Below are 16,617 nucleotides of genomic sequence, written 5' to 3' on the forward strand. Positions count from 1 at the left end.
AGGGCCTGGAGAGCAGCAGTGTATGGTGTTGCGGAGTGCATAAAGGATTGGGCCAGCCTGTATGCACTGGGAAACCGCAAATGATCCATTAGTACTTGGTATTTGTAGCATTCTGACATATGACTGTGAATACCCAGTAGGCTCTCCAATGCCATTTCCAAAAGGACAAATTCATTCTCCTTTCCGTTTTCAAAGTATGGCAGTTTGGGTCTGGGAATTCCATAGGCTGAGGCTACTAGAAGTTTCATAATGTTGGCTCCCTTTCTGGTTGCGTGAAGGATAAACCCGGGACTTCTGATGAGCCCACTGTGGCCTCATTGGGCCGGTCGCCTACTGTCCCAGACCCTCCATTTGTGGCAACCGGAATTGGGGGAGAGCCCTCCGACCTGATGTTTGAGGACTGGCCTGGCCCTGGACGAAAGGAATGATTTGCCGTGGTTGGTAATTGGCGGAAAGGCGAAGGAGTGATGCTTTGTCCAGATGGAGGAATGCTAACTTGTGTCACTGGCATAGAGGGCGTTGGCGGAGCGGCCTGTCTCCCGTGCTCCGTGTTGGCTGTTGACCCCGGAGCCTCCGGGGACTGTGTGCCATGCTGTACCAGAGGGGCAGATTGGGAAAGAAAGGCAGACAGGTCAGGTCCATGTGGAGGGGTGGTCAGGTCAACTCCCTGTTCGTTCCTCTCCAGGAAGGATGAGACCATCCGTGCCTCCTCCAATTCCCTTCTGGCTTGACGGTGCCGTCGCTGCTGTGTCAGGTCCTTGGCAATGAATTCCTGTTCCTGTAGAGCTCTACGGGCCGGCACATCCAATTGGTGACATCGTTCGTCAGCCTGTCGTTCCTCCTCAATCTGACGCTCATTTTCCTCCAGTGCTAATAGTTTCATCCTCTCTTGTAGGACAGCGGTCTGTGAATCACTGAGGGCTAGTGAATGGCGGCTGCCATGGCCACTTCTAAAGGGGTATCCACTGGTCGAACTCCCACTCCGTCTAGAGTACTTCGACAATTTCCCTTTAGATAACTCACATAGACCAGGAAACTCCTTGACATCTCTGCCGAAGCAGTGACCGAACTGAAATTTGTGATGTTTTTAGTGAGCATTTTATTACTGCTGGTTTTCTTTTTGAAATAAAAAAATGTCCAACATGATCCTGACCGGTCTATTGTTTCAGTCCCTCGGCCTGATGTGGAAAACAGTAAGCCTGTTTTAAATTTTCAAAACGTCACAGAAGATGAGGTCTTATCTGCACTACATTCTAAGAAATCATTAGTCCCTGATAATCTGGATCCATATTTACTCAAGTGTGCGGCACCCATCATTGCTGGTGTAGTGATGCACATCTTTAATCAAACATTTGTCGTAGGAAAGATTCCTAAAGCTTGGGAAACATCTTTTGTTTTACCACTCCTCAAGGGAGGTGATGGTAGTGAATTGGATAATTATCGGCCCATCTCTAAGCTCTCCTGTTTGGCTAAACTTCTAGCGTCATTGGTGACTACAATCTTTTTTAACTGGTAACAATACTCTTTCTAGTAATCAATCTGGCTTCAGACCTAAACACAGTACTATTACGGCCACTGTACGTGTTGTAAATGATATTACTAATGCCCTAGATAATAGAACGTACTGTGCCACCTTGTTCATAGATTGATCTAAAGCTTTTGACACTGTAGACCATGCGATACTTTTGGGTAAGCTGTCGTCAATAGGACTGGGATTGGATGCCTGTCGTTGGTTTCATGACTGTCTAAAGCAGGGGTGTCAAACTCAAATACCCAGTGGGCCAAAATGTAAAACCTGAACAAAGTCACGGGCCAACATTGAACAAATTAACCTTTTAATATGGACCCAAACAAGTTTTGCTTTAACATTGAATATGGAACAAGCATCGCTTATTACCATACAATATATAATTTAATAGTGGAGACATGCAAAATCGAATTTCAAATGAAAAAACACATCAATGGCATTCATTTATTAAATAAATACAATTTAAATAAAAATTGTATGCCTCTTTTCTATTTGCAGCCTTCTGATTTAAATACCAAAATAAACTTTCTCCACTGGCTAATAATTTTACAAATAAAATGATAATAAATCAATCAACCATTCAAGCCCATGCCTTGTAGCAAGAAAAAGTGCATAAAGAAAACATTAATTATTGCACACTGGTCTAATCTGATGTGCCCAAGCCAGATACCTGGCATCTCTTCTTGGATGCTAGTTCATCAATGTCTGGGCTCAAGCTCTGAGCTGAAGAAATCCTCAGTATCGAGCGAAGATGTTCATCAGTCAGACGTCTCCTGTGAGTTGTTTTGGTCATCTTCATCGAGGAGAAAAGTTGCTCGCATAGATAAGTGCTGCCGAACTTGGAGAGCATCTGAGCAGCTTGGGTGCGGAGCTGAGGCATTGTGTCAGGGATGAACCGTGGAAACTGTGCGGCGCCCACAGCATTATACTTTGACTTCAGCGTGTCATTGCACTGGAGTTCAATCAGCTCCATTTGGATGTTGGTTGGTGCATTTTCCACATCAACTGCGAAGGGATTACTAAGCAGTTCAAACTTGCATTTCTGGGCATCGAAGTCGGCAAATCGTCGGCTAAACTCAGCGGCGAGAACACTGAGTTTTTCAGCAAACTGTGCGCATCGGAACACGGCGGTAGAGATCTGCGCTTTTATGGATTGGCAGCAGGGAAAATGGCAAGGGTTTCCTTGCAGCATCTGATTCTCCCACAGGCACAGTTTAGTTTTGAAGGCCCTCACTGCAGCGTACATGTCTGTGATGATGCGCCCCCGCCCCTGAAGCTGCAGGTTCAGCGCATCGAGATGGCTCGAGATGTCACAGAGAAAGGCCAGCTCACACAGGAACTTTTGCTCCCGGAGCTCTGCTGTATCCTTCCCTTTGGTTTCCAGTAATTGACATATTTCCTCACGCAGCTTGAAACATCTGTTCAGTACTTTTCCTCTGCTTTAGCCATCTCACCTCTGTGTGATACGGCACGTCTGCGTATTCCGAACCACACTCCTCCAGAAAAGATTTAAACTGGCGGTGATTTAGACCTTTGGCTCTTATAAAGTTAGGGCTTTGGCACACAGTGCTTCCTGATGTATGATGCAGTGGTAAACAGTTAGCTCACCTGCACAGTTCTCTTCCCGCATCTTCTCCCGAACCATGCCCACCAGTCCACTCTTTTTACCGCACATCGCTGGCGCACCATCTGTCGTTAATCCAACGAGTTTATCCCACGGCAGCTTTATTTCAGTTACACATTTGGAAACCTCCTCAAAGATTTCCTTTCCTGTGGTTGTGCCATGCATTGATTTGAATCCTAATAGCTCCTCCGTAACACACAGATTTGAGTCCACTCCACGGATGAAGACTGACAGCTGAGCAGTATCAGATGCGTCGCAGCTCTCATCCACAGCGAGGGAGAACGCAACAAAATCTTTTCCCTTTTCCATCAGCTGGTCATACAGATTGGTGGCAAGATCACATGTGCGATCAGCTACTGTGTTCCTGCTCAGGCTCACGTTTGAAAATGCTTGTTTTTTCTCTGGGCATACGAGGTCACAAACCTTCATCATGCACTTTTTCATGAACTCTCCCTCATTAAAGGGCCGGGCTGATTTTGCGATCTCTGCTGCCACTATATAACTAGCCTTTACAGCAGCCTCGCTTTGTGATGTGGCTTTTTTAAACATATTCTGTTGTGAAACCAAACTTCTTTTCATCTCCTCTACTTTCTGGCTCCTTTGAGTCATGTCCAGGTCCTTGTATTTGTCATGGTGTTTCGTTTCATAGTGTCGTCTAATGTTGTACTCCTTACTTACAGCCACGTTGACTCCACAAACAAGACAAACAGGTTTGTCTTTTACATATGTAAACAGATATTCTGCCTCCCACTTGTCCAGAAAGCTCCTGTTTTCTGCCTTTCTTTTCGCCATTTTTGGGAAGGGTTAGCTCGCTGACAGTTGTAGCGTCTATGTTGCTATGACTACTGTCACAGAGGAGAGAGCGTTTCTGGGTCCTGTCCTGATTGGCGCGCAAAAACAGCAGAGCATTATGGGATTCGTAGTATTAGTGGTGAATGCGCTGTATAATACCGGCGGGCCAGCTCTAGTAGTATTTTGGTATTGTCTCGCAGGCCAAATATAATTACCCCGCGGGCCAAATTTGGCCCACGGGCCAGAGTTTGACACCCATGGTCTAAAGGATAGAAGTCAGGCTGTTAGAGTTGACGGCATCCAGTCAGAGCCATTGGAGTTGGTTAAAGGGGTCCCACAAGGTTCTATACTTGGTCCATTACTGTTCACTCTCTACATAAACAATATCGGTGATGAGATAAGAAAGTGTCAAATTCATTTATATGCTGATGACACTGTCATGTACTGTATCGCTTCAACGGCTGACAAAGCATTATCACAATTGGTGACAGATTTTTTAAAGATATTAAGGGTCAAGGGTCTTTTATACAGCTGAGACTTGTTTTAAATGCAAAGAAAACACATTCTATGATTTTGAAATAGGTTCAAAAAGTTGGTTGAAAATACACTTGCACTTACGAGCTTAGATGTTTCTCGATTTAATCAGGTCTCTACAGATCAATTAGGCAATTAAACACTCAGATGGAGAAGGAGACAGACACCATGGGAGACCCATGTTTTAGATAGACAGGTATAATCTCTAGGATCACCATCACCTACTGATAAGGGTCTCTGCATATAAATACATAGGGATGATGAACTGTCTATTAAAATGCATGTTGATGAACTTTATAAACGGCTAAAAATCAAGCTAGAATTCCTCTTCAGAAACAGGACATGCTTGTCCTCTACAAATACAAGACAAATGATACAAGCTACTTTTATGTCTGTTACAGATTATTGGGATGTTATTTACATGAAGGTTACGGCATCAACACTTAAATCGCTGGATGCTATTTATCATTGCGCACTCAGGTTTTTTACGGGTGCTGGCTACAGAACTCACCACTCAGGTTTTTTACGGGTGCTGGCTACAGAACTCACCACTCAGGTTTTTTACGGGTGCTGGCTACAGAACTCACCACTCAGGTTTATTACGGGTGCTGGCTACAGAACTCACCACTCAGGTTTATTACGGGTGCTGGCTACAGAACTCACCACTCAGGTTTATTACGGGTGCTGGCTACAGAACTCACCACTCAGGTTTATTACGGGTGCTGGCTACAGAACTCACCACTCAGGTTTATTACGGGTGCTGGCTACAGAACTCACCACTCAGGTTTATTACGGGTGCTGGCTACAGAACTCACCACTCAGGTTTATTACGGGTGCTGGCTACAGAACTCACCACTCAGGTTTATTACGGGTGCTGGCTACAGAACTCACCACTCAGGTTTATTACGGGTGCTGGCTACAGAACTCAACACTCAGGTTTATTACGGGTGCTGGCTACAGAACTCACCACTCAGGTTTATTACGGGTGCTGGCTACAGAACTCACCACTCAGGTTTATTACGGGTGCTGGCTACAGAACTCACCACTCAGGTTTATTACGGGTGCTGGCTACAGAACTCACCACTCAGGTTTATTACGGGTGCTGGCTACAGAACTCACCACTCAGGTTTATTACGGGTGCTGGCTACAGAACTCACCACTCAGGTTTATTACGGGTGCTGGCTACAGAACTCACCACTCAGGTTTATTACGGGTGCTGGCTACAGAACTCACCACTCAGGTTTATTACGGGTGCTGGCTACAGAACTCACCACTCAGGTTTATTACGGGTGCTGGCTACAGAACTCACCACTCAGGTTTATTACGGGTGCTGGCTACAGAACTCACCACTCATGTTTATTACGGGTGCTGGCTACAGAACTCACCACTCAGGTTTATTACGGGTGCTGGCTACAGAACTCACCACTCAGGTTTATTACGGGTGCTGGCTACAGAACTCACCACTCAGGTTTATTACGGGTGCTGGCTACAGAACTCACCACTCAGGTTTATTACGGGTGCTGGCTACAGAACTCACCACTCAGGTTTATTACGGGTGCTGGCTACAGATCTCACCACTCAGGTTTATTACGGGTGCTGGCTACAGAACTCACCACTCAGGTTTATTACGGGTGCTGGCTACAGAACTCACCACTCAGGTTTATTACGGGTGCTGGCTACAGAACTCACCACTCAGGTTTATTACGGGTGCTGGCTACAGAACTCACCACTCAGGTTTATTACGGGTGCTGGCTACAGAACTCACCACTCAGGTTTATTACGGGTGCTGGCTACAGAACTCACCACTCAGGTTTATATCATAATGTGGGTTGGACCATGTTTTGGAATATTTGTATTCTGTACAGGCTTCCTTCTTTTCACTCTGTCATTTAGGTTTGTATTGTGGAGTAACTATAATGCTATTGATCCATCCTCAGCTGTCTCCTATCACAGCCATTAAACTCTGTGACTGTTTTAAAGTCACCATTGGCCTCTTGGTGAAATCCCTGTTAGGAGGTTTAGGAAGGACGCCTGTATCTTTGTAGTGACTGGGTGTATTGATACACCATCCAAAATGAAATGAATAACTTCACCATGCTCAAAGGGATAATCAATGTCTGTTTTTTTTATTTGAACCCATCTACCAATAGGAGCCCTTCTTTGCGAGGCATTGGAAAACCTCCCTGGTCTTTGTGGTTGAATCTGTGTTTGAAATTCACTGCTCGTTACATATGTGTGGGGTTCAGAGATAAGGTAGTCATAAAACATTATGTGAGTGAGTCCATTCAACTTATGTGACTTGGTGAAGCACATTTTTACTCATGAACATATTTAGGCTTGCCATAACAAAGTGGTTGAAAACTTATTGACTCAAGACATTTCAGCTTATTATTTTTTTCATTTTTTTAATCAATTTTAAATTGAGGCTTTAACACATCAAAATGTTGAACAAGTCAAGGGATGTAAATACTTTCTGAAGGCCCTGTGGCTGCACGGTTGTTGTAGGTTTTAATAAGTTGTTTGATGTTGTTCCTGATATAAGTACAGATTTAGAATTCATATAGATTAAAGAACATCTAATGGTCCTCCATTCCTATATCTAATTAGTGGATACTAACACTGCTCTCAGGGCATTTTTACTAACAGAAGTTACTTTTTGTAGCAGGTTAAGAGAACTTACCCAGTGGTTTAGGAGAACTACATTAAGTTTAGGGAAAAGGTTAGGGTTACCTAAAATGGTAGAATTAAAACTATTTAGCTATATCCAGGTCTGCCCTGAGAACAGTCTTGATTTCCTGTAATGTGATTCTGCTACTGGTGTCAGTGTTGTTTGGTTTTGTTCCTGTTCTTCCGGCAGGTTCTCCAGAGGATCCTGATCAGGAGCCCAGTAGAGAGCAAGACTCCTCCCCCGGCAGCCAGCAGCAGTAGCAGCACGTCCACAGAGTGGTAAGAGTACCAGGGCATCCTGTTGGCTGAGGTATGGAGGTGAGACGCCCCCTTGTGTCGCATCACAAACTCCAACCAGAAGAGGGCCTTGTCCATGGGCTTGATGGGCTGGTCCCTGTGCAGGCGGGACAGCCTCTGCATGTTCTCCCTGTAGGGGGCGTGGGTGAGCACCTGGTTCAGAGCCTGCTGGAAACTGGGTCCGTTGAACATGGCCAGCTCCAGGATCTTGGCAGCGCCTCTCTCCTGCAGACGCAGAAGATTGTCATACTGGTCAAAGAACAGGGGTATCCCCAGCACTGGGGTGCCGTGGTAGATGGCCTCCTGGACCCCGTTGGTTCCTCCGTGGGCCACAAAGGCTCTGGTCTGGGGGTGACCCAGGAGGTCTTTCTGGGGCATCCAGTCCACCAGAAGAGTGTTGTTGCCCAGAGTGGAGGGCCTCTTGCCCCGGTGCCTCCAGATCACCTTAGATAGAAGATGAAGATATTAATTTCTCTTTAAATAACTTCTCGTTTACATCACTTGCATTGCAGAGAGCTTTACATATAAATGCTAATAATCCAAAACAATCAGGATACCTTCTGAGGCAGCTTGGCGAACACGCTGGCGATCTGGTCTGTGATATCAACAGGAAGTGCATTGACAAGAGTCCCCAGAGACATGATGATCACCCCATGCTCCCCGGCACTCTGGACAAACTCCTCCAGGTCTTGAGGCAGGGGCTGGGCCGGCTTGCACTGGAACCCCCCCATGTAGACGACGTTGGGCATGGTGGGACGGGGGAAGTCAAACACAAAGTCAGACCTCATCAGCCAGATGTCAGCTTCCTGGATCAAGGAGATGATGTCACAGCCCCCTTCGAAGTACTTGGCGCAAATTGCGTCATAACTCGGCCCAACCATGAACCTCTGCTGATACACGATGATGCTGTAGTGCAGCATGTTTTGGACCCGTTGGACGAAGGTCATCTTGTCAGTGAATCCAGACCCTGGGACCGGGATGTAGGACAGGGGAGAGGGGGCGATGGCAAAATGGCCCTCCCCGCTGGTGATCCAACGGGCGTTGAGCACCACAGGCAGTTTGAGGTAGTGGGCCATCAGCAGCCCTCCAGCCATAGCAGGGTCGGTGAGCATCATGTCATACTGAGCGTCCTGGAGACTCTTCATCAGCTTCTTGTCATCGAACATGCGAGCCAGTGTGTCGCAAGCCAGGATGTGCGCTTCTTCTATCATACTGAGGAACTCCATGGTTAGTTGGAAGAACTTCAGTGTTGATACCACCTCTTGCTGAGCCTGAAGTAAGATATTAAACAGAGATTGAATGTTTCTTAGACAAAATAAATGGATGTCTTGCTGGATGGTTGATTGGCTGGTTTGCTGGCTGGATCGATTGATCAACCAATCAACCAATCAAGAAGACACATCAAACCTTCATGTGCTTCTGAAGGCACGTTATGAAGACATACCTTCAGGTTCTTCTGTACTGTAGATACATTATGAAGACATATACCTTAAAGTGCTTCTGTAGGAAGGCCTCGAAGAAGCTGTATAAGGATTCTTTCTCCTTGATGGTGATGGAGGTGTATAGAGGTGACTCCTCAGTGATGTACCAGCTAGTGGAGGGTCTGACCACCGTGATGGTGTGGCCTCTGGCATGAAGCTCCTCGATCAGTACCTACACATTGGTGACGTTAGTAAGCTCACAAAGGGGCATGTTGTGGAGAGCTGTCAACAATGTGCCGTTTTAAAAGGTATTAATCCTTTAACAGGTGTCAATCTTAGAAACATAAAACATTTGCTTCAAAATCTGTCAGTTTAAACTGGAGATATCATGAGCTGATCTCAATCCACTGCATCTGCCTAGGTCAGCCTTCCACATCTGCGGTGGAAGTTGGCCGAGCTACAGCAGCGTTTGTCAGACTTTGAGACATCCCGAATTCGGTCTTCTCACGAAAACGTCTCTAGGGTCCCAACGGTTTGACCTACAAAACTAATATGACCTATGACCTATCTATGGAAAGATGACTCTCACAAACATGATGGTGTTCTCTGTTTTGTTCTACGGCCCCCAGCAGTGTCACTGGACTCGTCCGAAGCTAACCCTTGCAAGCAAATGGAGGTATGAAGGTCATTTTGTGCCATCAAAAATAAGGGATTAAATATGTATCCAAAAAAACTACAATAAGATATAATACACTTCAAAACGATGTTATTCAGTGCATTTCTATGGGCTATAGTAGTAAAGGCCAAATTCAATATTTTATCAAATCTTTTTTCAATATATATTTTTTTAATACCTAAAGGGTCAATATAATTCAACATAATTTAGCTAAATGATCCACAGTATGACCATCTTAAAACAACTCCATATGTTAGCACAGTATACACAGTAGTCTCATTGAGATGCAGGGTTCTTCAATTCCAGTCCTGGAGGGCCATAACCCACTTTGGTGGTTGTGGTGAGGTGTGGCCTGATTAATATAGTTGAAATCATTCATTTGAAATAGCAAAACTTTGCAGAACACCATAACGGTAAATGACCAATGGCAGAGGTTTCTATAGTACTGAAAATCCGTATTTAAGTAAAAGTACTGCTACTTAGGTTGTAGTTTACTCAAGTAAAAGTAAAAAAGTATCCTGTCAGAAAACTACTTCAGTACTAGTTACACATTTGGCTTGGTCATTTTTAACACCTTACTGTAAACTGTGTGAAAACAAAAACAGATTTTTTTTCTTCTTGCGGACCTAGCTATTTAACAACGTTTAGCGTTGTGTTTGGCAGTCAAATGTCCAAAGTATGCAAAGCTGTCATCAAGGCAAAGGGTGGCTACTTTGAAGAATCTCAAATCTAAAATATATTTTGATTTGTTTAACACTTTTTTGGTTACTACATTATTCCCTATGTGTTATTTAATAGTGTTGATGTCTTCACTATTATTCTACAATGTCAAAAATAGTCACACAAAAAAAACTTAAATGAGTAGGTGTGTCCACACCTCCGACTTCAACTGTACTGTATATATATATAAACTCAGCAAAAATTAAACTTCCCTTTTCCAGTACCTTGTCTTTCAAAGATAATTCGTAATAAATGTTTATCTTGACAGATATTCAAGGGTTTAAACATTGTTTCCTATCCCTGTTCAATGAACCATGAACAACTAATGAACAATTAATGAACATGCACCTGTGGAACGGTCGTTAAGACATTAATAGCTTACAGACGGTCGGCAATTAAGGTCACAGTTATGAAAACTTAGGACACTAAAGAGGCCTTTCTACTGACTCTGAAAAACAACAAAATAAATATGCCCAGGGTCCCTGCTCATCTGCATGAACGTGCCTTAAGCATGCTGCAAGAAGGCATGAGGACTGCAAATGTGGCCAGGGCAATAAATTGCAATGTCCGTACTGTGAGAAGCCTAAGACAGCGCTACAGGGAGACAGGATTGACAGCTGATCATTCTCGCAGTGGCAGACCACGTGTAACAACACCTGCACAGGATTGGTCATTCCGAACATCACACCTGCGGGACAGGTACAGGATGGCAACAACAACTGCCCGAGTTACACCAAAAATTGCACAAATCCCTCCATCAGTGCTCAGACTGTCCGTAATAGGCTGAGAGAGGCTGGACTGAGGCCTGTTATAAGGCAAGTCCTCACCAGACATCACCGGCAACAACGTCGTCAATGGGCAAAAACCCACTGTAGATGGACCAGACAGGTCTGGCAAAATGTTCTCTTCACTGACGAGTAGCTGTTTTGTCTCACCAGGGGTGATGGTCGGATTTGCATTTATCGTTGAAGGAATAAGTGTTACACCGAGGCATGTACTCTGGAGCAGAAACGATTTGGAGGTGGAGGGTCCGTCATGGTCTGGGGTCGGTGTGTCACAGCATCATCAGACTGAGCTCGTTGTCATTGCAGGTAATCTCAACTCTGTGCGTTACAGGGAAGACATCCTCCTCCCTCATGTGGTACTCTTCATGTAGGCTCATCCTGACATGATCCTCCAGCATGACAATGCCACCAGCCATACTGCTCGTCCTGTGCGTGATTTCCTGAAAGACAGGAATGTCAGTGTTCTGCCATGGCCAGCGAAGAGCCCGGATCTCAATCCCATTGAGCACATCTGGGACCTGTTGGATCGGAGGGTGAGGGCTAGGGACATTCCCCCCAGAAATGTGCTGAGAACTTGCAGGTGCCTTGATGGATGAGTGTGGTAACATCTCACAGCAAGAACTGGCAAATCTGGTGCAGTCCAGGAGGAGGAGATGCACTGCAGTACTTCTTCGGGCTAGGGGGCAGTATTTTCACCTCCAGATGAAAAGCGTGCCCAAAGTAAACTGCCTGTTACTCAGGCCCAGAAGCTAGGATATGTATATACCTAGTAGATTTGGATAGAAAACACTCTGCAGTTTCTAAAACTGTTAGAATAATGTCTGTGTGTATAACAGAACTGATTTGGCAGGCGAAACCCCGATCACAATCCATCCAGGGAATTTGTTTTATAGGTCATTGTGTTTTCCAATGGCTTTCTAAGGCTAACCTGACTAATATGGGCCCCGGTTGCAGTTCCTATGGCTACCACTAGATGTCAATAGTCTTTAGACATGGTTTAATGTTTTTCTTTTGAGAAATGAAGAAGTAGTGCTATTCTTTCTTCGTGTCACTCTGAAGGGTTCTAGTCTTTTGTTGCGCGTGAACAGGAGTCAACAACAACTCCCTGTTGTTTTTCTTCGGTATTGGAAACAGATTATCCCGTCTTAAATCTTGCATCGATTATTTACGTTTTAGGATACCTGAAGTTGGATTAGGAACGTTGTTTGAAATGTTTGGACCAAGTTTACAGGTTACTTATTTGATACTTTGTAGTCATGTTGGGTGAGTTGGAACCGGTGTATTTCTGAATCAAACGTACCAAATAAACAGACATTTTGGGGATATAAAGAAGGAATTTATCGAACAAAACGACCATTCATTGTGTCACTGAGACATTTGAGAAAAGATGACGATCTTCAAAGGTAAGACATTTATTATATGGCTATTTCTGACTTTCGTGTCGCACCTGGTTGAAAGTGGTTTTCATGTTTTTGAATGCGGGGCACTGTCCTCAGATAATCGCATGGTGTGCTTTCGCCGTAAAGCCTTTTTGAAATCTGACACAGCGATTAACAAGAAGTTTTGCTTTATTTTGATGTATGACACTTGTATTTTCATGAATGTTAAATATTTATATTTCTGTAGTTTGAATTTGTCACTCTGCAATTTCACTGGATGTTGTCAAATCTATCCCGCTAACGGGATTGGAGAGTTAAGGGATCCCGAAGAGGTTTTAATGCAGCTGGTGGCCACACTAGATACTGACTGTTACTTTGATTTTGACCCTCCCCCTTTGTTCAGGGACACATTATTCCATTTCTGTTAGTTACATGTCTGTGGAACTTGTTCAGTTTATGTCTCAGTTGTTGAATCTTGTTAAGTTCATACAAATATCTACACATGTTAAGTTTGCTGAAAATAAACGCAGTGAGAGGATGTTTTATTTATTTTTTGCAGAGTTTATACATAAATATCTGTATTTTTTCCAAGCTCTTGCTGCTGGTGAGTCCCTGATCCACCTCTACGCAGACGACACCATTCTGTATACTTCCGGCCCTTCTTTGGACACTGTGTTAACAACCCTCCAGGCAAGCTTCAATGCCATACAACTCTCCTTCCGTGGCCTCCAATTGCTCTTAAATACAAGTAAAACTAAATGCATGCTCTTCAACCGATCGCTACCTGCACCTACCCGCCTGTCCAACATCACTACTCTGGACGGCTCTGACTTAGAATACGTGGACAACTACAAATACTTAGGTGTCTGGTTAGACTGTAAACTCTCCTTCCAGACCCATATCAAACATCTCCAATCCAAAGTTAAATCTAGAATTGGCTTCCTATTTCGCAACAAAGCATCCTTCACTCATGCTGCCAAACATACCCTTGTAAAACTGACCATCCTACCAATCCTCGACTTTGGCGATGTCATTTACAAAATAGCCTCCAATACCCTACTCAACAAATTGGATGCAGTCTATCACAGTGCAATCCGTTTTATCACCAAAGCCCCATATACTACCCACCATTGCGACCTGTACGCTCTCGTTGGCTGGCCCTCGCTTCATACTCGTCGCCAAACCCACTGGCTCCATGTCATCTACAAGACCCTGCTAGGTAAAGTCCCCCCTTATCTCAGCTCGCTGGTCACCATAGCATCTCCCACCTGTAGCACACGCTCCAGCAGGTATATCTCTCTAGTCACCCCCAAGACCAATTCTTTCTTTGGCCGCCTCTCCTTCCAGTTCTCTGCTGCCAATGACTGGAACGAACTACAAAAATCTCTGAAACTGGAAACACTTATCTCCCTCACTAGCTTTAAGCACCAACTGTCAGAGCAGCTCACAGATTACTGCACCTGTACATAGCCCACCTAAAATTTAGCCCAAACAACTACCTCTTTCCCAACTGTATTTAATTTTTATTTATTTATTTATTTTGCTCCTTTGCACCCCATTATTTTTTTATTTCTACTTTGCACATTCTTCCATTGCAAAACTACCATTCCAGTATTTTACTTGCTATATTGTATTTACTTTGCCATCATGGCCTTTTTTGCCTTTACCTCCCTTCTCACCTCATTTGCTCACATTGTATATAGACTTGTTTATACTGCATTATTGACTGTATGTTTGTTTTTACTCCATGTGTAACTCTGTGTCGTTTTATCTGTCGAACTGCTTTGCTTTATCTTGGCCAGGTCGCAATTGTAAATGAGAACTTGTTCTCAACTTGCCTACCTGGTTAAATAAAGGTAAAATAAAAAAAAAATAAATAAAAAATGATATACTGTGTGCAAATAAAAATGGATTGATTTGACTCACAAAGTATTTTGACAGAAAAACATTAAACTATTCATACCTTGATATTTGTAGCAAGATGCAAGGTAACATAGTAACCAAAAAAGTGTTAAACAAATCCAAATATATTTCATATGCCAATAGCTTTTATGAGGGCAAAGTGTGGCTACTTTGAAAAATCTCAAATCTATTTTGATTTATTTAACACTTTTTTGGTTACTACATGAATCCATATGTGTTATTTCATAGTTTTGATGTTTTCACTATTATTCTGTAATGTAGCAAATAGTAAAACAATGAAGAATGACCCTTGAACTGGTACTGTATGTGTGTGTATATATATATATATAATTATTTTCATTTTTTCCAAGCAGGCCGTAGATGACTGACTGCCCAGAAAGTTTCCATGAATAACCTCCCCCGGCCAGCGGGCAGTCCTGTATGTCGAGCCCTGCGACATGATAGATAATAATATAAACCTATGTAACTGGAGGGATTTGGTCAAATGTAACTAAGTTAACAGTAAGTTGCAGTTCTTGACACACTGAAACATGTGCACCTGGCACCTACTACCATACCCTGTTCACATACCCAATCCAAGTCTCAATTGTCTCAAGGCTTATAAATCCTTCTTTAACTTGTCTCCTCCCCTTCATCTACACTGATTGAAGTGGATTTAACAGGTGAGATCAATAAGGGATCATATATTTCACCTGGATTCACCTCATCAGTCTATATCGTGGAAAGGGCAGGTGTTCCTAATGTTTTGTACACCCAGTGTATAATATGTCAAGACACAACTATGGAACAAATTTCTATTTTCTTTTCAAAATTCCCTGATTTTTCAGAAATCCTTGTTGGATTGCTGACATCAGAAGGGAATAATCAGCATGAAATCTTCGTAAAGTAACAAAACGCTAGGCACAACATTGAGCACCTTCATGTTGACCCAGTGGCTTCCATCGACAGGAAAGACCAGGACTTTTCCTCCATGGCAGGACGGTGCAGGAAGGAGAAGGAGAAATGACACCAGACTTAGAAATGAGAGGTGTCCCCAAGGAGAGCGGGAATACATTGTGTCTACACAGAGGAAAAAGAAGACAAAAGTCACTTGTTTTTCCAACTCGTCACCTCTAGATGTAAAATGCTTTATTGACCTGAAAGCCTATCAAGTCTTACACTCATATACATATAGTTAAATAACAGTTCATTAAGCTTCACCATGATGGTATATACTTGTGTCAATAAGTTAGTATTGTCTGCACAGCTTTATTACACTATTACATAACAACAAACTACTTGAGTGTAGGTGAATAAGAATATGCATTACGAGTTGGCTTACCGGTGCTATAGAGTCCATGCAACAGTAACAACGAAAATGGTTACATATCGGCTGGCAATACTTTGAACTTCTGAAGGTTCATACTCCTGACAGTACAGAAGTCCTGCCATAGCCCAGGTAGATGATTTACAAACAGATAGTGGTGCCTCCCAAATTGCACTAGTTTTGCCCAGGGTCCTCAGGGCTCTGGTCGACATAGTAGACTATTGTAGGGAATAGGATGCCATTTGGGATTCAACCACTACATGGGCAATAACACTAGCGAGTTCTGGTAAAACACACCTGTCACATAACTGACCTCTTACCCAATTTAAATGCCTACTTATCATTGATACAATCCATATGTGATTGTGTCCATCTCTAGTCTGACTCCAGGTTGTAGTCAGAATGTATTCACCTGAACCGTTAAAACATTGTGTTGTGTTACAGTCTGAATTTAACATGGATTAAATTGAGATGTTTGTGTCTCTGGTTTAATACCCCATAATGTCAAAGTGGAATTCTGTTTTTAGATTTTTGTTACAAATGAATAAAAAATCAAAAGCTGAAATGTCCTGAGTCAAAAAGTATTCAACCCCTTTGTTATGGCAAGACTAAATCATTTCAGGAGTACAAATGTGTTAACCTGTTTGGGATAGGGGGCAGTATTTTCACGGATGACAAGCGTGCCCAGAGTAAACTGCCTGCTACTCAGGCCCAGAAGCTAATATATGCATATCAGTAGTAGGGTTGGATAGAAAACACTCTGATGTTTCTAAAACTGTTTGAATGATGTCTGCGAGTATAACAGAACTCATATGGCAGGCAAAAACCTGAGAAAAATCCAATCAGGAAGTGGGAAATCTGAGGTTTGTAGGTTTTCAAGTCTTTGCCAATCCAATATACATTGTAAATGGTGTCATATTGCACTTCCTAAGGCTTCAACTATAAAGGAAAAAGATGTATGATAA

At 43.4% G+C, this 16,617-nt stretch overlaps 1 protein-coding gene and 1 pseudogene across 1 annotated transcript; both read right to left on the bottom strand.

Moving 5' to 3' along the window:
- Nucleotides 1-2,020: 2,020 nt before the first annotated feature.
- Nucleotides 2,021-5,060, bottom strand: LOC116358100 (general transcription factor II-I repeat domain-containing protein 2-like; annotated as a pseudogene).
- Nucleotides 5,061-6,856: 1,796 nt separating this feature from the next.
- On the bottom strand, nucleotides 6,857-15,795 carry LOC109881058 (UDP-glucuronosyltransferase 2C1-like). The gene is made up of 5 exons (XM_031807633.1): nucleotides 15,668-15,795; nucleotides 15,263-15,405; nucleotides 8,931-9,095; nucleotides 8,000-8,713; nucleotides 6,857-7,886 (listed from the first exon to the last, which is right to left on the bottom strand). Exons 2-5 carry the CDS (start codon nucleotides 15,398-15,400, stop codon nucleotides 7,299-7,301), a joined length of 1,605 nt encoding a protein of 534 aa, XP_031663493.1. The 5' UTR covers nucleotides 15,401-15,405; nucleotides 15,668-15,795; the 3' UTR covers nucleotides 6,857-7,298.
- Between the last annotated feature and the right edge of the window lie 822 nt (nucleotides 15,796-16,617).

Source organism: Oncorhynchus kisutch, linkage group LG28 (assembly GCF_002021735.2).
Source record: "Oncorhynchus kisutch isolate 150728-3 linkage group LG28, Okis_V2, whole genome shotgun sequence".
NCBI classification, from domain to species: domain Eukaryota; kingdom Metazoa; phylum Chordata; class Actinopteri; order Salmoniformes; family Salmonidae; genus Oncorhynchus; species Oncorhynchus kisutch.